General features: G+C 40.6%; 1 protein-coding gene across 2 annotated transcripts in view; it reads left to right on the top strand.

Annotated features, from left to right (window-relative positions):
* Positions 1–15356, top strand: part of STIL (STIL centriolar assembly protein) — a 74463-nt gene extending 59107 nt beyond the window's left edge. For both annotated transcript variants that reach the window (XM_059136882.1, XM_059136881.1), the window contains exon 17: positions 13197–15356. In XM_059136882.1, the coding sequence (XP_058992865.1) occupies positions 13197–13983 (787 nt within the window). In that variant the 3' untranslated portion in view covers positions 13984–15356. The remainder of the gene's footprint in view (positions 1–13196) is intronic.
* The last annotated feature ends 9741 nt before the right edge of the window (positions 15357–25097 follow it).

The raw sequence follows: 25097 nt of genomic DNA, 5'->3' as shown, positions 1-25097 counted from the left end.
CCCTCTTCTCCCTCTGCCTATTGCTCCCCATGCTTGTGCATGCCCTCTCTTTCACTCTGGCAAATAAATACATTTTTTAAAAAACATGAAAAATATTTAGATGTATTATAGCAATATCATGAGAAAAGGTATAAGCTTTCCACTCGATTCAGTTACTTCATAATTTATTCAGGGCCTAGTAGGTGTGTGATAACAAAGAGACCATCTCTACCCTATAGTAGGAGAGTGGGTTTTACATACATAAGAGATACTGTCGGATGTCTCCTAGGTAAAGATGCCAATAAAATGCTCTGGGACTCTTGAAAAAAGAAATGAATCTTACTCATTTCTCGTGTTTGGAAGGTCTTCCTGGAGATGATAGGGTCTTTGTCAGCTATTGGATATTCAGTTACACAGTTGTGCCATCTAAAAGGCAAAAAACATTCCTTTCCTTAGGAATGTGTTTTGAACAGTATAGTCATACAAAGCTTACTCATTGCTTACCAGTTACAGTTGACCATGTTCTTCTGTTCAGATTCCTCTTTATCAAAGATGACTTAGCACATATTGGTTTTTCAAACCTGAAAGTTATATAATTAAGATTAGCATGTTTTCTGTTAATTACTTTTATTGTTTTCTAGTTGCAAAAGTAATATGGTTTCATGATTTAAGAAAGTATTAAATAGCACACAAGAATATCAGGTAAAATGTAAAAGCTCCCACTCCCCGAAATCCTCAATCTGAACCCCCTGCCAAGGTTACTTAACTGTTTTTTTTTTGTATTCTGTAGAAATGTTCCATGCATGTTCAAGTGTATATGGATGTGAAGAATATTGCAATTCTGTTTTGTTTTGTTTACTTAACATTATGTCTTAGATACTTTTCTTTATAGGTATATGCAGTTCTTTTGCATGCATTTAAACAGCTGCATGATATTCTCTTGTATCCATGTATGATAAGATAATGAACCTGTCCTCTGTTAATGGACTTTTAGGCTGCATCTCTTATTTCTTATCTCAAACAATGCTAAGTAAGCATCATGCTATAGGAGCTTGTACAAGTATATTTGTTGGATAAACTCTTAGAAGTAGGCAGGATCAAAGGATATGTGCATTTAAAGTTTTAGTAGTTGCTGCCATTGCTCACCAAAATAGTCGTACCAATTTACATTCCTACCAACAGTGTAATAGAGTAAGGCTAGCATTTTTAAAGGTTTTAGCTCAATACTGTGAAATAGAGGCCACATAATGTATGTTAGAATATACAAATCACCCTGCTATCTGCGTGGAACACTGTATTTTGATGCGGTCCTGGGGGCTGTGGGGGTTAAATAATTATTTCTTCAGATTGGTTACCTAGTTTTAATGTCTTTATAGTGACACATTGGAAATCATAAATTTCCAGCATATAATGAACCTGATTGGTATTTTAGATGCTTTAGAATGAAATGGAAAGTAAAGTCTTTTTGATTTATCAATGGGGATAGTCATTGTTTTAATCAGGTTTATTCTGTTCTCCATTTAAATAATCTACATTATAAATTTATACTATGAAAAGTATACATGCTCAGAGTTGCTGTTTTAGAAAATGAAGAAAATGTCATCTGAACTTATAAATAACATCTGAAAAAAATTAGCTTTTTAAGAAACAGTTGCAGTTTACTATATATACATTAAAATTTTTAAGTATTTTAATATTGTGGCCTATACCCATTTTTAAAATTTGATTATGTGAGTTGAAAAACCCATGGATATATTTTCATAGATGGAATTTTAACTTCATATAAGATAATTTTCTCAAGGAGGTGAAAGCCAATATGAAGAAAATTGTTTTCAGTTCAAAGCAATATGTTAAATTAAGTATTTCCATAGAGGAGTAGGCTGGCAAAAACCTAACAGTAACATAGCTATATCTTAATATGAAAAAAAATTTTTAAGTTTTATTATACGGTATAAGTTGTATAAAATATTGTAGAGCTTTGGAAATAGAGTTTGCTATTTGTTTTGTTTTCATTGTCAAGGTAATATAAACTTACTTTGTGAAATGTAGGGAAAAAACCATATTCATACCAAACTCATTTATTATTAAAGCTTTACTTTTTCTTTTTTATTCCTTTTCCAAAACAATTTTATTTTGTTTTTATTTACTAGAGAGAGAGAGAGCATGAGTGAGGGGAGAGGCAGAGAGAGAAGTAGACTCCCCATTGAGCAGGGAGCCCAATGTGAGGCTTGATCCTAGGACTCTAGGATCATGACCTGAGCCAAAGTCAGGCCTTAACTGTTTCCTTTGTTGTACAAAAGTTTTTTGTCTTGATGCGATCCCAATAATTTGTTTTTGCCTTTGCCTCCCCTTGCCTGTGGTAACATGTAGTATAAGAAGCTGCTTCAGCCAAGGTCAAAAAAGTTTCTGCCTGTTTTCCTCTAGGATTTTGATGGCTTCCTGATTCATATTTAGGTCTTTCATCCATTTTTAATTTCTTTTTGTGTATGGTATAAAAAAATGGTCTACAATATCATTTTTCTGTGTGTTGCTATCCAGTTTTTCCAATGCCATTTGTTGAAAGAAACGGTCTTTCCACCTATGGAGAGTCTTTCCTGCTTTTTTCTTTTTCTTTATTTTTAAAAATTTTTTAAAAGATTTTATTTATTTGAGAGAGAGAGAGGGAGAAGCAGGCTCTCCACTGAGTAGGAAGCCTGATGCAGGGCTCCATCCCAGGATTCTGGGATCACGACCTGAGCCGAAGGCCCACGCTCAGCTGACTGAGCCACTCAGGTGCCCCTCTTTCCTGCTTTTTCAAAGATTTAGTTGACCATATAGTTGTGGGTCCATTTCTGGGTTCTCTCTTCTGTTCCACTGATCTATGTGTCTGTTTTTTTGCTAGTACCATACTGCCTTGATGATGACAGCGTTGTATAGAGCTTGAAGTCCAGAATTAGGATGTCACTAGTTTTGGTTTTCTTTATCAACTTTTCAGTGGCTATTCAGGGTCTCTCTGGTTCCATACAAATTTTAGGATTATTTGTTTCAGCTCTCTGAAAAAAGTTGATGATATTTTGATAGGGATTGCCTTAAATGTGTAGATTGCTCTAGGTAGCATAGATATTTTAGCAATATTTGCTTTTCTAATCCATGAGCATGGAATGTTTTTTTTTATTTCATTTTGTCTTCCTCAGTTTCTTTCCTGAGTATTCTGTAGTTTTCTGAGTACAGATCCTTTGCCCCTTTGGTTAGGTTTATTCCTGGGTATCTTATGGTTTTAGTCAATTGTAAATGGGATCAACTCCTTTATTTCTCTTTCTTCTATCTCATTGTTGGTGTACAGAAATGCAGTTGAGCTCTGGGTATTGATTTTATATCCTACCACTTTGCTGAATTCCTGTATGAGTTCTAGCAATTTTGGGGGGAAGTCTTGGGTTTTCCACATACGGTATCATGTCATCTGTAAAGAGTGAGAGTTTGACTTCTTTGCTGATTGAAATACCTTTTGTTTCTTTTTGTTGTCTGATTGCTGATGTTAGGACTCCTAGTACAGTTTTGAACAGCATTGGTGATAAGGGGCATCCCTGCTATGTTCCTGATCTTATTTGGAAAGCTCTGTTTTTCCCCACTGAGAATGATGTTCGTTGTGGGCTTTTCATAGATGGCTTTTATGATATTGAGGTATGTTCCCCTATCCCTACACTGAGAGTTTTAACAAAGAAAGGATGCTGTACTTAGTCAAATGCTTTTTCTGCATCTGTTGAAAGGATCATAGGGTTCTTGTCCTTTTATTTATATATTGTATCACATTGATTGTTTTGCTAATGTTGAACCATCCTTGCAGCCCAGGTATAGATCCCACTTCTTAGTGACTAATCTTTTAATGTACTGTTGTATCCTGTTAGCTAGTATTTTGGTGAGAATTTTTGCATCCATGTTCATCAGAGATATTGGTCTGTAATTCTCCTTTTTGGTAAGGTCTTTGTCTGGTTTTAGGACCAAGATAATGTTGGCCTCATAGAAAGAGTTTAGAAGTTTTTCTTCCATTTCTTTTTTTTTTTTTTTTTAATTTTTTTTTTTATTTGTTTGAGAGAAAGAGAGATCACATAGGTGGAGAGGAAGGCAGAGAGAGAGAGGAGGAAGCAGGCTTCCCGCTGAGCAGAGAGCCCGATGCAGGGCTTGATCCCAAGACCCTGAGATCATGACCTGAGCCGAAGGCAGAGGCTTTAACCCACTGAGCCACCCAGGTGCCCCTCATTTCTATTTTTTGAAACAGCTTCAGAAGAATAAGTATTAATTCTTCTTTAAATGTTTGTTAGAATAGCCCTGGGAAGCCATTTGGCCCTGGACTCTTATTTGTTGGGAGATTTTTGATTACCACTTACGTTTCCTTGCTGGTTATGGGTCTGTTCAGGTTTTCTATTTCTTCCTGGTTCAGTTTTGGTAGTTTATAAAAGTCTCTAGGAATGCATCCATTTCTTCCAGATTGTCCATTTTGCTGGCATGTAGTTGCTCATAATATGTTCTTATAATTGTTTGTATTTCTTTGATGTAGCTTGTGATTCCCCCCCTTTCATTCATGATTTTATTTATTTGGATCTATTCTCTTTTCTTTTTGGTAAATCTGGCCAGTGGTTTATCTATCTTATTAATTATTTGAAAGAACCAGCATCTAGTTTCCTTGATCTATTCTACTGTTCTTTTGGTTTCTATTTCATTGATTTCTGCTCTAATCTTTCTCAGTTTTCTTCTTTTGCTGTTCTTTCTCTAGCTCCTTTAGGTGTAAGGTTAGGGTATGTATTTGAGACCTTTCTTGTTTCTTGAGAAAAGCTTGTATACTTGTATTGTTACATACTTCCCTCCTAGGACCACCTTTGCTGACTCCAAAGGTTTTGAATAGTTGTGTTTTCATTTTCATTTGTTTCCACGACTTTTTAAAAAAATTCTTTTTAATTTCCTGGTTAACCCATTCTTTAGTAGGATGCTCTTTAGCCTTCATGTATTTGAGGTCTTTCCAAATTTCATCTTGTGATTGAGTTCCAGTTTGAAAGCACTATGGTCTGAAAATATGCAGTGAATGATCCCAATCTTTTGGTACCAGTTGAGACCTGATGTGACCCTGTATGTCATCTCTTCTGGAGACTGTTTCATGTGCATTTGAGAAGAATGTGTATACATCTGTGAAATCCATCTGGCCCAGTGTGTCATTCAAGCCCCTTGTTTCCTTGTTGATCTTCTGCTTAGGTGATCTGTCCATTGCTGTGAGTGGGGTGGTAAAGTCCCCTACTATTTATTATTGTATTATTATCAATGTGTTTGTCTAATTTTGTTATTAATAGTCTTATATAATTGACTGCTCCCATGTTAGGGTCATAAACATTTATAATTGTTGGATCTTCCTGTTCCTTTAATTATGATATAGTGTCCTTCCTCATCTCTGACTACAGTGTTTGGTTTAAGATCTAATTTGTCTGCTGTAAGGATTGCTACCCTACCCTACCCTTCTTTTGATATCCATTAGCATGATAAATGGTTTTCCACCCCCTCACTTTCACTCTGGAGGTGTTTTTGAGTCTAAAACAAATCTCTTGCTGACAGCATATCTATGGGTCTTACTTTGTTATCCAATCCAATACCCCATGTCTTTTGATTGGGGCAATTAGCCCCAGTTTGCATTCAGAGTAGCTATTGAAAGAATTGGATTTAGTGCTATTGTATTACCTATAAAGTTGCTGTTTTGTGTGTTGTTTCTGTTTCTTTCTGGTCTGTGTTACTTTTGGGTTCTCTCTTCCCTTAAAGGATCCCCTTTAACTTGCAAACTGGTTTAGTGATCACAAATTCTTTTAGTTTCCATTTGTCCTGGAGGGTTTTTATCTCTCCTATTTTGAATGATATCCTTACTGGATAAACTATTCTTGACTGCATGTTTTCTCATTTAGCACCCTGAATATATCATGCCTATCCTTTCTGGACTTCTAGGTCTCTGTGAATAGGCCTACTGCCAGTCTAATGTTTCTATCCTTGTAGGTTATGGACCTCTTATCATGAGCAGCTTTCAAGATTTTTTCTCTGTCTCCAAGATTTTCAAGTTTCACTATTATATGTCAAGATATTGACTATTTTTATTGATCTTGAGGGAGGCTATCTGTACCTCCTGAACTTCAGTTCCTGTTTTCTTCCCTAGATTAGGGAAGTTCTCAGCTATAATTTGCTCCAGTATACCTTCTGTTCCCCCTTTCCTCTTCTTCTGGGATTCCAATTGTTCTAATATTGTTTTGCTCTTTGGTATCACTTACCTCTCAAATTCATCACTTGTGATCCAGTAGTTGTTTCTCTCTCTTTTCTGCAGCTTCTTTATTCTCCAGTAGTTGTTTATCTCTCTTTTTTCTCAGCTTCTTTATTTTCTATCATTTTGTCTTCTATATCACTAATTCCTCTTCTGCTTCATTTATTCTAGCAGTTAGAGCCTCCATTTTTTATTGCATCTCATAGCCTTTTAAATTTCAGCTTGATTAGATTCTAGTTCTTTTATTTTTCCAGAAAGAGATTCTGTAGTGTCTTCTATGCTTTATTTTAAGCCCAGCTAGTTGTCATCTTGAGACCGTGCTGTTCCACCTAGGATTCCACCCTGTTTAGCCACCTGAGCACCTTTCAGGCCCCAATGTCTGTCACTGGAGCAGTTACAAAAGTTTTGATTTTTGTGCTCCACTGCTCTGTCACTTGCAGGTAGCCAGCTGGTAGAGGCCTCCTCTCCTCAGCAGTTTATCCTCCCATATACTGTGTCAGATTCACTTCTCTGCACCTCCTACCTTACAGAAAGTGGTTGCTTTTCTATTTGTAGAGTTGCAGCTCTTCTCTTAGATCCCTGGTTGAATTCGTAGATGTTCAGAATGATTTGATGACTATCTAGCTGAATTCCTGGGACCAGATGAGACTAAGGTCTCCTGCTCCTCCACCATCTTGGACTATCTCCTATGCAGTATTTTTAATTTAATCCTTAACACAGCTAGATAGGTAGACACTATTACTTCTGTTTTATAGATAAGGAAATTAAGTATCAATTTGCTCAAGTCCCCATATCTGTGATTTTAGACCTACTCTTCTCTAATTCCAAAGTCCATAGTTTGTTTTTTGTTTTGTTTTGTTACTGTTTTGCTCTATTGCTTACTGCTTATTTAATTTTGTTGGGGTCTCATGGCGATACAGTGTTTGCTGCTTTGTGTTTTGACCATCCTGTGTCTGCCAAAAATATATATATATATTTATTTTTTATTTATTTATTTTTTTTGCTCCACACTGGTAAATAATGTTTCCAAGTTGTTGTAACCCTTTCTAAACATCAACTTTAATAGGGATATAATAATCCATTAAGTGGGACATAGCATTGTTTACCTTACCCTTCCCCTCTTGTCATAACTGAGAAGAACTTGTGAAGTTAGTTACAATTTCTTACTTAAATTACTTTTTTTTAAAGATTTTTTAAAAAGATTTTATTTATTTACTTTAAAGAGAAAGAGTGAGAGAGAGAGCATGAGAGGGGAAAGTGTCAGAGGGAGAAGCAGATTCCCTACCGAGCAGGGAGCCTAATGTGGGACTCGATCCTGGGACTCCAGGATCATGACCTGAACTAAAGGCAGTTGCTCAAACAACTGAGCCCACCAAGGTGCCCTTTAAATTACTTACTTATTTATTTATTTATTTATTTATAAAAGATTTTCATTTTTGAGTAATCTCAACACCCAGCACAGAGCTCGAACTTACAACCCCGAAATCAAGAGTCACATGCTGTACTGTGTGAGCTAGCCAGGCATCCCAGTTTCTTCCCCTTTTTTTGAAGTGGGCTCCATGCCTAGCTTGAACTCACAACCCTGAAATTAACACCTGAGCTGAGATCAAGAGTCGGAATCTTAACTGACCAAGACAAGTCAGGTGCCCCAATTTCTTACTGTTTTAAATGTTGTTATGATGAACATCTTTTTCCAAAGATTACATTTTTGTTTAGTTTTAGGATTTTTTCCTTAGAGACTCAGAAATGGGAAGACTAAGTCAAAAAGGTCAGAAAATGTTAAAGCTGTTGCTACATCGCTTTCTGAAAGAGTAAAGTTTTACAGTCTTAGCAACTGTATATCTTTCACCAGTACTTTCACTTATTTTACTTTAATAAATATATATTGAACTTTTATTTTGAGCCAGCCCTGAGAGATATCATGGCATACAAGTTGAAGACATCTTTGCCCTCACAGAGCTTATAGTGTAGTGGAGAAGACACTAAGATAGTCAACTATAATATATTCTGTTGCCTCCTATGAAAAGGATAGATACAGTTTGTTATAGAAGCACATAGGAGAGATAACTAAAATTGCCCTTTTAAAAGATATGTGCTGGGTGCCTGGGTGGCTCAGTGGGTTAAAGCCTCTGCCTTCGGCTCAGGTCATGATCCCAGGGTCCTGGGATCGAGCCCCGCATCGGGCTCTCTGCTCAGCAGGGAGCCTGCTTCCTCCTCTCTCTCTGCCTGCCTCTCTGCCTACTTGTGATCTCTGTCTGTTAAGTAAATAAATAAAAAAATCTTTAAAAGATATGTGCTAATTTAGACCAAATATATCTTAACCCATTCTTAGTTAATTAATTTATTTCTTAGTCTGTTCTTAATTTATATTTTATTGATTATTAATGAGTTCTACAAACTATTATGATTAAAAATGAAACTGGGACACCTGGGTGGCACAGTTGGGTAAGTGTCTGACTCTTGGTTTTGGCTCAGGTTGGGATCTCAGGGGCATGAGATCAAGCTCTCCATCAGGTACCATATCAGTGTGGAGTCTTGAGACTCTCTCCCTCTGCTCCCCCCAATCAATCAATCAGTCAATCAACAAACAAACCTTAGAACCTTAGAAAACAAAGGTTTTAAAATGAAACTTACACTGAAACTGTTTCTAACACCTAGAAGTCAGATTTTGTCTGTCATTAGTCCTTAGACTGAGAGAATACTCCAAACATAAGACCATCTAAAGCGTACCTGTTTAATTTACATTGTTTCACAGTTTGTCTTAAACTTATTTTTTTAGTATAAACTGTCATTCTCTACCCAATTTCCAGCTTACTCAGCATTGGATATGCAAGGTTCCTTGCTTTACTTCTATGTGGAATACTTTTTCTCCTTTCTGCTTGCCAGATCCTCTTATATGTCCTTCAAAGCTGAACTCAGATGACACCTCCTTAGTCAAGGTTTCCTGGACCCCTCATCCGAATATTGATGTTTTTACTCAGAATACCTTGTTCCCAACAGATTATAGCATGTTCTTGTGATAGTCTTTCCAGCAAGATCGGGAATTTTATATATCTCTGAATCCTCTTTTCTCTTCTACTTTTTTTTTTTTTTTTAAGATTTTATTTATTTGACAGATAGAGATCACAAATAAGCAGAGGCAGGCAGGGTGGGGGGAGGTTGGAAAGCAGGCTCCCCGCTGAGCAGAAAGCCCGATGCGGGGCTCGATCCCAGGACCCTGGGATCATGACCTGGGCCGAAGGCAGAGGCTTTACCCCACTGAGCCACCCCGGCACCCCTGAATCCTCTTTTCTTCTACCACATTTGGTAGGCCTCCTATGAGTCATTTGCTAAATTAGTGAAATCCCACTGTTTGGGTCATCACTGAAGCTTACAGTAAATGCTTTATGTTTAGCACCTCTGTAGTATTTATTGTCAGTATTTATGGTCTTATTATCTTTTAACACATATGAGTATATAACTGGTATGCTTAAAGTTCATAAGACAGTTATGTAGAATTGAAGGTACATTGTGCTTTAGAAATAGTGTTTTAAATTAGTTTAGTATTCTAAGAAAGTACTATTTAATTCTTACAATCTGCACCATTCTCCCTAGTTCTCTATACCACCTATTCTTTGTCATTATACCTATGTGAAAACTTATTTCATGTTCCAGTTCTGGACTTCAGGAGCAGGTCCTACCACCAGATGAGTAGCTGAAACAAGGGAAGGAGGATTTCCTTTCTTTTCTTTTCTTTTTTTTTTTTTTTTGTTTTAAGATTTTATTTATTTGAGAGAGGGAGCATACATAAGCGGGGTGGGGGGGCAAGGAGGAGGGAGCTGAGCGGGGAGCCCCAATGCTGGCCTTATTCCAGGACCCTGGGATCATGACCTGAGCTAAAGGCAGACGCTTAACAACTGAGCCACCCAGGTGCCCCAGAGATTTCCTTTCTGCTTTCCTGTTCCAGAATACTGCAAAGATTAGACAGCAGAGCAATGAAAGAAAGTCTTAGACAACCCTAGAAATTGTGGGGAAGATGGAGATTGTGGTTTTGGTGTCTGGCAACAGCCTTTATAGGTAGATTTCCAATTCCTTTCAAATTCGAAACACATCTTAAGCTGTCTCTTAGTTGCTTCCTTCCTTTCTACTTATTAGTTGAAAATTCCAGGTAGGATAAGTAGGAGGTGACTAATTGGGATTCAAACAGGACAATAAAGTCAAGGTTAGTTTTCATCTTGAAGAAAGTTGGAATGATTTTTGAGCTTCCCTTAATTGTCAGGCTGTGACTCTAATATACAAACATCAATGGATTCTCATCATCCTTTTGTGACTGCCTATATAATGAGATTCTACCATAGTATATTTGGGCGCAAGGCTGTGAGGATTTGTTTAGTGGAATTGGCCTCCTTTTGCTTCTCATCTTTAATTATCCTGGTGTTTATATGCACTGGTTCTGAGGATTATTGATTTGTTTTCTTTTCAAAGTAATAATGTTTCCCCAACCCCAAATTGAAATTAGCGAGCTGTGTTGCACAATGAAACTTAAAGAACCTTCTAAACTGATATTGACTGATTTACAGATTTATATAGATTCTTTAGTTATTCTATCAAAGAAAATCTAATTCAAATTAGACCTTCTTTTTCTAAATTATTTAACATTTTGAACTAGAAGTTTTTGTCTATTCAAATTATTTAAATTAATATTATCTCTAGAGCTATTATACCTATATATATTTTTTAATGGGTACAAGTCTCCTGGTTCAGTATGCTGATTGCTTATAATTTTGAAGAAATAGGCAAAAAAAGTAGAAAAAGATTTTATAGTCAGAAGATAATGCCACTATGAATATTTCATAAAAGAATAATGTCTAGGGGCACCTGGGTGACTCAGGCAGTTAAGTGTCTGCCTTCGGCTCAGGTCATGATCCCAGAGTCCTGGGATCGAGCCCCAAGTTGGGCTCCCCTGCTTCTTTCTCTCCCTCTGCTGCCCTCGCTGCTTGTGCTCTCTCGCTTGCTTTGAAATAAACAAAATCTTTAAAAAAAAAAAAAAGAAGAAGAAGAATGTCTAGATAAATTGGTATCACTTCCATCGTATTAAGACAGTCTCCAAAGCAGAAAGTACCAAGAAGCTTAAGGAAAAATTACAAGGTGGTTAAAAACCAATATTATTGAGCATATAGTTCCATTTTTTGGTGATGACATCACTGGTTTCAGGAATATTAATGGTTGGAAATAGCTTCTTCAGAATTTCAGATGCTTCTCATCATCTGAAATACCTTGTCATTATTTGGGTTTTAGAGAGTTGGTCATATAGACAGTGGCTGGCATATATAAAACAGCTTCATTGGCTAATAGGGAAAGTCATATCATAGTTTTTGACCGGAATATAATGTTTACCACAACAAATGGTACACAAAAGATTCTAACTTTTAGGGAACTGAAGAACTGATAGCAAAATACAAGTTGCTGAATATAGTGTAGTGAAACAGTGGTTGTAGAGCCCCAGAGAATAAGACAGACCTGGGCCTAGCTCTTCAATTCCTAGCTGTTCAGTTAGGAAAAGCAGTTAAAAATCTCTATTCCTTAGTTTTTTCAACTGTAAAATCAAGATAGTGGTACCTATTTCTTGTATTTGTGTAATAAATATTTAATGAGTGCCTATTATGTACCAGATAGTGTTTATAGCTACCAAGGATATTGATTGGGGTGGGTGTGGGGTGTTAAAAATCCCTGCCCTTATGGGGTTTCATGAACAAGTTAGATGATGAATAAGAAGTGTGAGTTAAGAGGTTCCTGGGTGGCTCAGTGGGTTAAGCCTCTGCCTTCATGATCTCAGGGTCCTGGGATCAAGCCCCGCATCCGGCCCTCTGCTCAGCGGGAAGCCTGCTTTTCCCTCTCTCTCTGCCTGTCTCTCTGTCTACTTGGGATCTCTCTGTCTGTGACATAAATAAATAAAATCTTCAAAAAAAGAAAAAAGAAATGGGAGTTAAATATATGGACTGCCAGTAAGTGATACAAATGTGAAGTGTTGGAAAGTGGAGAATGAGAATGAAAGGGAAGATATCTCTGAGAAAGGTTTCTGTGAGGATTAAATGAGATACTGAATGTTTAGCAGAGTGCTTAGCATATAATAAGGCATCAGTAAAAATTAGAAGCTATTATTGTATTTATGGTATTAAAAAAAAAGGCAAGTAGAATTGGTTAATATTACTGAGATAACACCAATCAAAAGAGAGTTGAAGATTATATCTAATGAAAGAAAATTAGTGTATACAGAGATACACACACACTAGTCCATATCCAGAGACCGGATGATATTTTTTATTCAAATGGAATCTCTTCGGGACGCCTGGGCAGCTCAGCTTTTAAGCATCTGCCTTCGGCTCCAGTCATGATCCCAAGGTCCTAGGATTGAGCCCCACATCGGGCTCCCTGCTCAGCAGGGAGTCTGCTTCTCCCTTTCCCACTCCCCCTGCTTGTGTTGCTGCTCTCACTATCTCTCTCTCTCTCTCTATCAAATAAATAAATAAATAAAATCTTTTAAAAAGAAAAACAAGCAAACAAATGGAATCTCTTCTACCGTGAACAATTTAGTATTCTGAGCTACTCACAAAGCTTGTAAATGGTACATCATCAGATGTTTTTTCTGTTTGACTTTATTTTTGTTTTATTTTACCAAAATTAAATGACTTTTCATTTTGGAGTGTTGTATTTCTTAAAACCATGATGTATGTATAAATTTGGAAAAACTAGTTTGCATCCCACTTTCAGTCTTTGAGTCGGGGATTATCTTCTAGTTTATCATGTTTATCTTTTGAATGTATCTAGATCATTAAGACTTAGATATTCGAGCACTCAGCTAAAAAAGCTGAAGACCTTTTGTTACTTTCATAGAGTGGAATATATATTTAGAATAACACAATTTTGGTACTCAAAATAAGATAAATGATGGCCTACTCCTTTTTTCTTTCAGTGTGTTGGCATGCATCAGCCCTGAAGCAGTGATTTCTGGATTAAACTACATGTCATTTGCTAATGTTGGCATGAGTGGCTTAAGCCCCAGCGGTGTGGATTTGAGCATGGAGGCAAATGCTATAGCTCTGAAGTACTTAAATGAAAATCAGCTGTCACAGCTCTCTCTCACTCGATCAAACCAAAATAACTGTGATTCATCTTTTAGCCTTCTGCATATTAATACAGACAGAAGCACTGTGGGGCTTAGTTTAATTTCACCAAACAACATGTCATTTGCAACCAAAAAATATATGAAGAGATATGGACTCATACAAAGCAGTGACAACAGCGAAGATGAAGAAGAGCCTCCAAACAATACTGAGAGCAAGAGTGAACATTTATTGACTCAGAACCTTACATCCACACCTGAACAACTTGACTGTCAGAAAGAGCCTTCTAGGAATGCCCGTGAAATCATTAATCGTTATGACTGTGAAGCCGGGAGCACCCACACAGACACGCCAGTATTGAGAAATATTACAAATGATGTTGTTCAGCCAAAAGCAACGCAGCAATTGGATGAAAACCCAGCTTTCTTACTAAAAAACCATAAACCAAGTCCTGCAATGAACCTCCGAACCGGAAAAGCAGAGTTTACCCAACATCCTGAGAAAGAAAATGAAAGGGACACCCCAATTCTTCCCAAAGGTTTGAAACCTGAAACTTTAAAGCAAATGAGTAGTATGAATTCAGTAGGCACCTTCTTAGATGTAAAGCGGCTCAGACAGTTGCCAAAATTATTTTAAACCTTAAACTTGCCACCCTCCTGTTTCAAGGATGGGGGTCTCTCTTGAAGAGGCTTAGGGAATCCGGAGCCTTTGGTAGTTTGGGGGATACCCTCAGCATTCTAGGGGCGAGTCTGTTCCTTGGTAGCAGCTGACTGCAAAGAGCTGAACAGGTGACCCGATGGTCGGTGAGATGGTGCGAGCGTAAAGGAGGGAGAAGTGCTCTGTTCACGGAGAACCATTCAGCATCCCTGCAGCCGTTGTTAAAACAAATCCTGAGATCACTTATTTGGACAGATATAGGTAAACCAGTACTATCCAACTCTGAATCTGAACTGCTGTTTTATACTGTAAATTGTGAGAAGTAACTCTATTTTCCTAGTGTGTTGCATCTCTCCATCTGCCCAGTTTCACCTGAAATAACGTAAAATAAACTTATCATGACCCTGGCTAAATTAGCTAAATCAGCCCTTATTGAATTTAAGGGGAAGGTTTTATTTTTAAAAATAACTTTAAGATCTTTTATACAATGAGTATATATGTTCTCAATTAAGATCATATTTGTTAAAATCTGTGGAGGTGGATCTTTTACAGTCTGGTGGTTTGATGTTAATGTAACATTTTCAGCTTATAGCACTAGCTATCACAAAATAAGAAAATTATTGAACATAAGTTGTTTTATAAACTTTGAGTATTTCAAGTGTTTTCATATTTTCTAATAGAACTTAATAAAAATGTCTAGATTTACTCTTTTCCTCTATAGCATATCCGTCTCCCCTTGTTATTAAAAAACTGATTTGACTCCCCAAAACTTAAAAAATAATAACACAGTTTAGGTATACCCTTTACCCAGTGACCCCACAATTATGGTATCTTACATAACTGTAGTAAATGATCAAAACCAAGAAATTGACATTGGGTGTGATATTAGTAACTAAACCACAGGCCTTGCAGGTTTCACAGGTTTCTACATGCACTCATTTATTTACTTTTTGGTGTATAAGTGTGTGAAATTTTGTCACTTATTACAGACTTGTATACCCTCCACCGCAATCAGCATACAGAACTGTTCCATCACCACAAAGAAACTCCCTAGTGCTGCACCTTTAGAATACAATCCACCCCCCAGCCCTAATCCCTGACAACCAATGGTCTGTTCTCCATCACTAGAATGTTGTCATTTTGAGGACATCAATATAAATGGCAGCACAGTGTACAACTTTTTGAAATTGGTTTTTACTAAGCATGAGGTCCTTCAGATCTATCCAAGATGTTAGTGTTGCTTCCTTTTTTCTCCCACCTTCTTAAAAATAAAGTTTTTAATTTTTATTTCTAAATATAAATGGAAAAAGCCCTCATTGACTTGAGAAATAAAGCTCTTCTGCTGAAGTTAACTTAAGCTGTGGTTGCCTTGTACCCAACTTTGACATGTAAGCTGGAAAGAAGGGGACTTTGGATCTCTAAGTACTTTCCAACTCATCTGGGCCTTCTGAGCTAATAATCTGATAGAACAGCCCATAGTTTGTAAGCCAAAGTGTAGTGACCTGGTGGCTTTCTGCTGGTCCCCTCTGGAGCCCTGACCAGTTGCTGCCTGTTGCCCTGCAATGTTGCTCTTTCCAGTGAAAAGTAAGACATGGAAATAGCAAGGAAAAGAAATCTGTGTCTTCCCTTTGTTTCCTTAGGTAGGCATCATTTGGCACATTAGTTATTTTATTAAAGAGCATAAAAACCCACTTAAAAGCTTCACTAGAGTCAACTTTTAAGAAACAGAATTGTCAACGCCACTTCACATGTGCTATACTTAATATTAGCCCCCAATACCTCACCCAAGAAGCCAGTGTGGGCACAATTTATACTGCACGTGATTAAAAAACCTGAGAGAATTCTAGTAAATTAACTGACAGCCTCATTAACTCTACCATTATCACTGGGAAACCTGTCATTTTCACAGCAAATAAGAAGCTCTCTGTCTGAACAATAAAAACTGAACTTGAGGCTTTTTAGGCAAAATCTAATTCCATCCCTTCTGTTAGCCACATCTGATTTAAGGCCTATGATAAGACACTTAAGCAGTTTTGGAGACTGAATTTAGACTGCAGACAAATTCAATGAAACGTGTCTCTTTCTACTACATGCATGTTTAGAGAAGAGGTGACCATCAATGAAGCCTCCTTTAGAAAGTTTTCTAAGAATGTTTTACTCTGGGAGCAACTGGGTGGCTCAGTCAGTTGAGTATCAGACTCTTGATTTCAGCTCGGGTTGTAATCTTAGGCTCGTGAAGTCAAGCCCTGTGTGGGGCCTCGTGCTGGGTGTGGAGTCTGCTTGAGGTTCTCTCTCCTCCCTCTGCCTCCACGCCACTGCCCACATGCCCTCACGCTCACACTTTCTCTCTCTCTCTCTCAAAAAAAAAAAAAAAAAAAAGTTTACTGTGTGAAGTTATTTGGTAAATTCATTGCTATGGTAGCTTTCAGGAATCTTTGAGCAAAGCATGAGTACTGGAAAAATTGGATTAAAAGACTGGATATGATTGCCTCTCAAGTGATATCTGTCTGAATATTTTTCTTTCATTCAGTCCTGTAGCATACCATTTATAGATACATGGGTGCTATTTCAAATGAAATAAGGAAATGATGGAGCTTCCATTCCTCAGCTTCTGGAAAGCAAACCCACTCATCTAGGTCCTGGCCAACTGGCCTCTCTGCTTTCACCAAACATCCCCTCTCTGAACCTCTGAACCCTTTGCTGCCTCATAACTCTATGCTCACTTATCCTCTGCCTTACTCTTCCCGTGCTAACCTGCACAGAAGTAGATACAGACACATTAGACATAAACCTTGCCTTTGGCCAGCTGTGAAGACTAAGGAAAAGAGATACACCCCAGAAAGAGTCATACCACAGTATGAGACCGGTGAAACGCTGAAAGGAGTGATGGAGACTGGAAGGATCACAGAAGCGTAATCATGACAGCTTCCATCTTTTTAGGGCCCCTGTGTTCACTGGGTGCTGTGCAGAGTACTCCACATGCATTGATCGATTCATTTAAGTGTCCTTGCTGACCCCAGCTGATGACTGTTATTCTCACAGTTAAGGGAATAGCCTGAAGGAGATAATTGACCTAAGTAAGTTGCTAGCAGAGATGCAAGCTCAAGGACAATCCCAGAGCCCAAGCTCTTACTAAGCCACTGAGAAATACAACTTCTCTGAGGCCTGAGGAATTCCAGAAGAGCTTCCTACAAGAAACATGTTGAGCTGAATGAATGATTCCAAATGCTGCAGTCAATGCTGTTTTGGGTATGTGCTATCCTCCAAGCTGCCCTGCCTCATTTGGCCCCAAGAAGGAGTCCTCTGGCCCTTAAGCCAAGACCAAAAATTACTATTTTCTACTCAACAGTCCTGAAGTAGAAAACCCCATCTCTGTCAATGTTAGAGTTCACGTCAATGATTTTACATCATGGTAGTCGACTGAGTCTACTCTATGAGCTCCAGGAAATTAGAGGAACAAAAGAATTTTCTGTGCTTTTATTTTCTAGATGTTATGAGGCCAGAACCTTTTCTACTTCCCTAGATTAACTGAGAGGGCTTTGTGCCTGTGAAATAAATTTAATAGTAGTGTCTTGGGTTTATAGACTGCTTTGGATTTTTCAATGTGCTTTCTGACATACTTCCTCATACAATCCTCACATCCAAAACCAGATTGAATCATGGATGGAAGGCATCATTAGCCCCTTTTTACACATAATGAGAAAGACAAAGATAAGGTACAACTGGGTCAAGGTCATACATATAGTTAACGAGAACATCAGCCTTGTCTTCCATAGCATCCAGACCAGCAACAGCTTCTTCCTCCATTCTTCCTCTCCCCACCAGCACCTGTTTTACTCCTAATCATTCAACAGGTATCCAGCGTTGATTCTGCTGGGCACTCAACTAGATGCTGAGCACAAGGTGATTAACAGGACAAACTTGCCCATGTAGGATCTCAGTCTAACCGGGGAGAGTCCTGCAAATATTAGCAATACAGTGAGGTCAGCACTCATTTAAAAAAAAAAAAAACTCTATGATGTGTGAGGGTGTATGAAGAGGAGCTGGGAGGTGGGGTAATTCTGAGAATGTTCTAGATTTTTCCAGAAACTTGTAGGAAGAATAGGGAAGAAAAGGGAAAGAAATATTATTTCTGATAGAACAGCTTGTTGGGAAGCATGGAGATACGAATAGGCACAGCATTGGAGGAAGGAATTGGGGTCAGGAAACCAAAGGAGAAAACATGCAAGTAGGAAGAATACTTGACTGAGTCAGCAACAGTTGAGTTTCTCTTGTTACTCTGCCCTAAATTCTATGACTTTGGGCAAGTCACCTCTTATCAGTAGGCTTCTGTTTCCCAATTTTTGAGGTGAAGGGTTAGCCTATCTATCTGGCATTCTGTGATTATGAAACAATGATGCAGAAATACAAGGTGTGAGGAGCGGTTTGCAAGTCCAGAGGAGGGAGAGGCTTCTGCAAGAGACAGCATTGGAGTTAGGCCTTGAAGGATTTTGAAGGATTTCCACAGTCACAGATAAGGAAAAGGAAATGTCCCTACTTTTTATAATGCTTAATATATTTCACAATTTAAAATGAAAAAGAAAATTTCATTTTCTCCACCAAAATGTTGAGTGATACCTGTTGTAAGGGGTATCAACATGTCTTTCTCTAGCTCTGAATTATGTAGTCCCTGTATTTAAGGAGTTCAAAGTCCAGCATGGAAGGAAACCTCAAACCCATAAAAAGGGGCTTTATGGTTTGGAAGCATGGGTGAAATTCCCTATCTCCTCCCCATCCCCCAAACCGGAACTGTCTGGGTCACAGAGAACATCCTCAGAGGAAATCCTGTTTTCCACTTCCTGGTCAGAGGCTGAACTCCAGGAAAAGGATGGATTTGGGGAGAGCTCTGTGTCCTGCCTCTTCATGGGCGGTCTGAGGCTAGGAGGATGAGAGGGACTCATTAAAGAAACAATGGAAAAGATGATGTCAGGTATCTGAGTGTGTCATAGCTGCAGGACCCTCAGAAATCATTTGGTCTTCCTTGTACAAATGAGGACATTGGGGTCCTGAAAAGGGACTTGCTCAAGATCACACACTTAGTAAGCACAGAGCTGGGACCAAAATTCAGGACTCCGGACCATACTACCATATGCCATGGTATCTGAATCGGTAAGTTAGGTATCAAGCAACAACCTAGGCCCTTCCTACTTTTCCTTTATACCATAAAGGGAAAAAAAAGGCAGCGTCTGTACACATAAACACACACACACACACACACACACACACACACACACACTTCCCAGCCTGCTTGGTTTGCTCACATGGCTTCCTTCGCCCAAACCCTCCATGGGTTCAAAGCCCTGTGTATATCCTTCAAAACACAGCCTAAAAACTACCCTGCCCCACATGCCCTCCTCATCCTATAGGAAACCTTCCCAAAATCCTGTTGTGGACCTGAAATTTTACTCCTTTGACTTTACATAATTAATTCTCTCTCTGATCCTCTCTTTGTCCTCTTACAGATCTATTACAACCAACAAGTATGTTGGCTATGTGTCCCCATGACTGGGAGCTCCTCAAGGTCAGGGACCACATATGATCCCCTTGTCCAGTGAAGAGTCACAGGGACAGGGTCTACTGACCATCCCTGCTATATCTGGGGCCTTGTGCTAGACCCCGGGGAGCATAACCAAGGAAGCAAAGACCCTGTTAGAAGACCCTGCTGTTGTACAAATGCATTTTTGCGTGCCTAGACACACACGTGCAAATCTTATTCATATCTATCCAAGTCCTACTCAGAACCTCATTTAGACCTCACGATAATCCTGCGAAGTGACGGGAGCAAATGTGTAGTTTCACCTGCAGACACACATCGTCCTCAGTGAAGTAACAACAGTTTACTGAACGCACTTGCTCTGTTCTAAGCCCTCTACATTTGTTAACTGAGTCCTCAGGACAAATGTTAAGAGGCAGATACTTTTACTATTCCTTATGTTATGGGCTAGAAATTAGGAACAGAGAGGTTAAGTAACTTTCCCCCAAGGTCACACAGTCAACAGGAAGAACAAGGATTCAAATCTGGCAGTCTGGCTCCAGAGCCATTGCTCTTAACCTGAGCACTGTGTCAGGATTCTCCCTGAGAGGAAGTGGAGACTCAGTGGTAAAGTGATGTGCGCAAGGTCGCACAAGTGAAGTTGGGATTTGAACTCAGGCCTGTCTAGCTTCAGAGCCCATGTTATCCTTCCCTTCCCCTTTTTCTCCTCTTCATCCTTTGGCAACAGCAGGCACTTGAAGGAAGCACGACTTTCAGTTCCCTATAGCCCATGTTCCTACCTTGATAAGATGATGCAAGGTCATAGATGCTTCTTGGAAAGGAAGCAGGTACATGGACCATAGCTGAGTCACTCCTGATGAGGGGTTTGCTCCAAACCCCCAGAATCATGCTGAAGAGGCCTGCGCTGTGACACTCAAAACCCCCTCCCCACCTGTGCTCCCTCCCCACTGAGCACAGAGAGTACACGCAGAGACCAGAGACCAGGCCTTCAGGAGCCCCATCCACATGAAGGCCCACATTTCCTGGGCTTCCCCAGGAAGGGGCTGTGACTCACAGCTTGCATCCTTGTAGAGTCATTTCTCTCTCCTAGTAAGGACCATACAGGACACATTTGCACATTCCTGTGACTGGTTTCTAGGGCCGGGGGTGCTGGCCAGCTGGGCTTCCTCTAAGTTCATGGCCTAAGTTCCTGCTGGGTGGTGTCCTTCTCCCTCGATTTCTTTCTCCAGTTGTGCTACTCTTCATCCTTCAACATACAGTTGCAGGCTGCTACTCTGTCTCTATGATACGTTGGGGCATAGACAAATCAGACCTGGTCCCTGTCTCCAAGGGGCTCATTGGGGGTACAGAATCCCCCTGCTATCGGTGTTTGGCACTGTATTAGAGGGATGTTTAAGGGACATGGGGGAAAAAGCTAGAGGCAGGAACTTCTGCTCTCCAGGAAGTCCCAGGGAAGCCAAAGTCCTTGGCTCCCTCAGTCTGCCTAAGGAGATCTCCTTGGTGTCACCTTGTCCCTCTCCCTCTGCCACCCAGTGTTGCAGGACCCCAGTGTACAGTCCTGGGGAAACAAGACCAGGGTGGAACTGACCCGGGAAAACCAAAATACTCCGCCTTGTGCTGAAGGCCTGAGATCATGGATAAGATTCCAGTTGGCTCTTTTCCATTCTCCCGAACCTCATAGACATAAGCCTCAGCTCCTGGCAGGTAGCCCAGGTGGACTCTGGGTCCTCTCATATCCTTGGCAGTCCCCACAGGGCCCAAAATTACTGTTCAAAAGTGTTTGTTTAAAATGAACAAATAAGCAGGAGCCATGCCCACTATACAGATGAGGAAACAGTTCCAGAGAGGGTGGAGAGTTGCTCTCCCACCACAGCTTTCAGTAATCGAATGAGAAGGAAGCCAGACTTCTTAACCTAGCGCAGAGCATGCTATCCAAGAAAGGGAATAGGTTTCCGGGCACTTACGATATTGTCTGGCACAAACTAGACACTTTGCAAATGTGGACTAAATGAATGAAGCTGGGCAGGCATGCATTTTGGATAGCTCTGGCCTGCTGTTCTTGCCTTATCGACCACAAAGCCCCTTCATATAACTTGAGGGACAATCATACTGCGCTTCTCACTGTCCCCATAAGTACCCTTTCTCTTCCCACCACTGGGCCTTTGCACCTACTAATGCACTTCCCCTCATCTGACCGGGCTACTCACAGTCCAAGATAGATGACACCAGTTTTGCAGAGTCTAGCCTGATCATTCCCAGTGAGAGCATCCAACACGCACGTGCAGACAGACAGACAGACACACACACACACACACACACAGTCTCTCCTGGGTTCCCAAAGCATCTTGCATACCCCTCTCTGGAAGAACATGTGTGAAGCTGCACTGTGATACTTGCTTCTGTGTCTTTCTCTCCCGTCTTAGTATCTGTAGGTCTGAACCCAGGGCCTTGTGTGGAGTAGAGGCTCACAACAAAAACTGTAGCTTCTATTTATTAAATTGTGCTCAGCTATGTGCTAAGCTCTTTATATATGTCTCACAGTGTTTCCAACAACCTTGTGAATCATGCGTTACTTTTACCGCCATTTTGTTTTATTTCTATTTTATTTATTTTTTAGAGAGAGCACAAGCCAGGAGAGGAGCAGAGGCAAAGGCAGAGAGAGAAGCAGGCCCCCCCAGCTGAGCAGGGAGCCCAACTCGGGACTCAATCCCGGAACCCTGAGATCATGATCTGAGCCGAAGGGAGATGCTTAACTGACTGAGCCTCCCAGTTGTCCCTTTACCCCCATTTTAGAGATGAGGAAACAGAGATAGGGAAAAGTGCAGTGACTTTCTTAGAGCCACCAGCGACTAAGTAGTTGAGGAGGAACTTGAGCCCCATGCGGTTGACCTTCAATCACATATTCTTATCCAAGTCAGGCTCGGTCCTGTGAGTAGGTTCCAGGCTGGACACACACAATGCAGGCCACACAGGGCCATGCAGGTGACAGGGCTTCTTGCCACGGCTTTTCCTGGGGACTCAGAGCTGTGTGAGAGAGCCGGGTAGGCCTATGTGTCTCCTTAATGGTATCTTTTATTTATTTATTTATTCATGGTATCTTTTAAAAAACGCTCCCCTACCCTTCACATCCTTGTGGTCACTCGCGTGCTGCTGCCCCAGTTTGCTGGCCGACCGACTGTGACACTACGGGTCTGATTTGCTAGGGTGGGAGACGGGGAAGCAGGTTCCTCGTGAGGGCACTGGAGTTGTCACTGAGAGCCTGAGTGGAGACCCAGAAAGAGGAAGGAGGCGAAGATGAGAGCCAGATTAAAGGCAGAGACAGAAAGAAGAGCAGACCCAAAGAGTGAGAGTTTGAGATAGAGACAGCAGAGTGAAAGAGATGATAAGAGATAAAAGGGAGGGAGTTCTTGTGGTCCCCTCGCCCCCCTATTAGAGATGGGGAAACTGAGGGTCAGAGGAAGTGACCTTACTTCCTGGCAGATGTGTCTGTCACTTTTGCAAACACCATCAATTCAGTTCCTCTCCTGTCCTCAGATATCTACTCTGCTCCGGGGTCTGGCCCTAAGCAACAAGTGTCAGGCTGTCAGGCTGTCCCAGAGGGCTCTGGGGCACGCTAACGAGGACAGCAAGAGGGAGTGTCAGCACAGGATGGATCAGGGACGGCGTCCCGGACAGGATAAGACTGAAGCCTTAAAATGTTTGTAATCAACTTTACGGAGGCATGATTTATATACAATGAAATGCACCCATTTGAAGTGTACAGATTTTTGACTTTTGACACACATAGGCTTGTAAAAGCAGCACCATGAAAAAAGGTATAGAATATTTTCATTCCCCAGAGAGCTCCCCTCTGCCTCTTTGCTGTCATCTCTCCTGTCACCCCTGATCTGAACTCTGTCCTTACAGATTAGCTTTGCCTTTTCTTGAGTTCTCTATAAATGGAATCGGATGCAAGTATACTTTTTGGGCCCGTCCTCTTGCACTGAGCATAATGTTTTGGGGACGATTTCATATTCTTGCGTGTATCAGTACTTTGGTTTTTGTAACTGCTGAGTTGTGTTCTATTGCATGACTGCACCACACTTGATCCATTCACCTATTCATGGGCATTTGGAATGTTTCTGGTTTTTAGCTGTTACGACTAAAGCGTCTGTGAGAATTGGGTCCTAGAGTTCTTGGGGACATATACTTCTCAATTGTCCCAAGTAAGTATATGTCTATAAACTGTATATTTATAAGGAACTGCCAAAGAGTTCTTCAAAGTGGGTGAGTGATTTTTGCACATTTTCCTTCAACATATGAGAACTCCAGTTGCTCTGCCTCCTCGCCATTCCTTGCTATTATCAGTCTTTTACTTTTAAAAAATATTTTATTTATTTTGGGAGAGGCAGAGGGACAGAGAGAATCCCATGTTGAGCATGGGACCCATCATGGGGCTTGATCTCACGACCTGAGATCACGACATGAGCAGAGATCAAGAGTCAGACACTTAAACAACCGAACGACCCGAGCAGCGCTATTGTCAGTCTTTTAAATTTTAAATTGTCTTTTAAATTGTTTTAGCTATTTGTTTTTAATATTTAGGGTCACAAAGGATTTAAAGTGGGTCATTATCACAGTGCTATCCCCTGTCCTCGTTTATGAAGTAGTTCTCTCAGTAGCAAATACACCATTATAGCTAGCAGGAATGATGAGGCCATCGGGTCCAAGCCAAGATGGGTGCCAACCAGCTGAGTGACCTTGGGTGAGCTGCTCCTGCTTCCTCAAATCTAAAGCTGGAGTCACACTGGCAGCCTGGCAGGGCTAAGGGAGAGGACATGGCAGAGGGGAGGCAGAAGCAGGGAGTGGTACAGGCAAACATAGCAGGTGCTCAGGACCTAGAGCCCTTTCCAGCGGCCCAAGGGGCCCACCCACAGGTATGTACACATACCCTAAGTCCTGGGCCTGGGTCAGTGACCACCAGCCACTATTTGCTAGCGAGAGGGCTGGTGGGGGCGAGGGAGGGCGGGAGCCCAGCACACACACTATCCTTTTCCAATGGCTCTAGGAGCAAACCTGTGGATGGCAGAGCTGTCTGGGCAACTCTGCTTGTGAGGACAGAGTTAAGACACTAACCCATTGCCTCTGGAGAGCACCCCTTCTCTTCTGAATGCTCCTGTAAGGGCTGTGGGACAGGGAGAGGGATATGGCTTCAAAGCATTAGGAAGCACAGTGTTTTCAAGGGTCTTCTGGTGGCCCTTGAAAGGGCCACCTGCAGGCAACAGCAGCAAACCAGAGCAGCAGTTCTCAAAGTTGGGGTAGCATGCGAATTACCTGGATGGCCTGTTGAAATGCAGACTTCAGGGTCCAGAGTCTCCCATGTATCAGATCTGGGGCAGGGCCTGGGAATTTGCATTTCTAGCAAGTTCCCAGGTGATGCTGATGGTCTACTTTGAGAATGTGAAATTAGAGGGATGCCCTTTATGTTCCAGGGAGCCGTGGCAGCTGTGCTGGGATTTGGTAGCACAGAGAGGTCTCTCCCCACCTTTCAGCTTGGAATTCCGTTTCAGGCCTGCTTGCG

Source organism: Mustela lutreola, chromosome 10, assembly GCF_030435805.1.
Source record: "Mustela lutreola isolate mMusLut2 chromosome 10, mMusLut2.pri, whole genome shotgun sequence".
In the NCBI taxonomy this organism is placed as follows: Eukaryota; Metazoa; Chordata; class Mammalia; order Carnivora; family Mustelidae; genus Mustela; species Mustela lutreola.
This window is presented reverse-complemented; position numbering and strand designations above follow the sequence as displayed.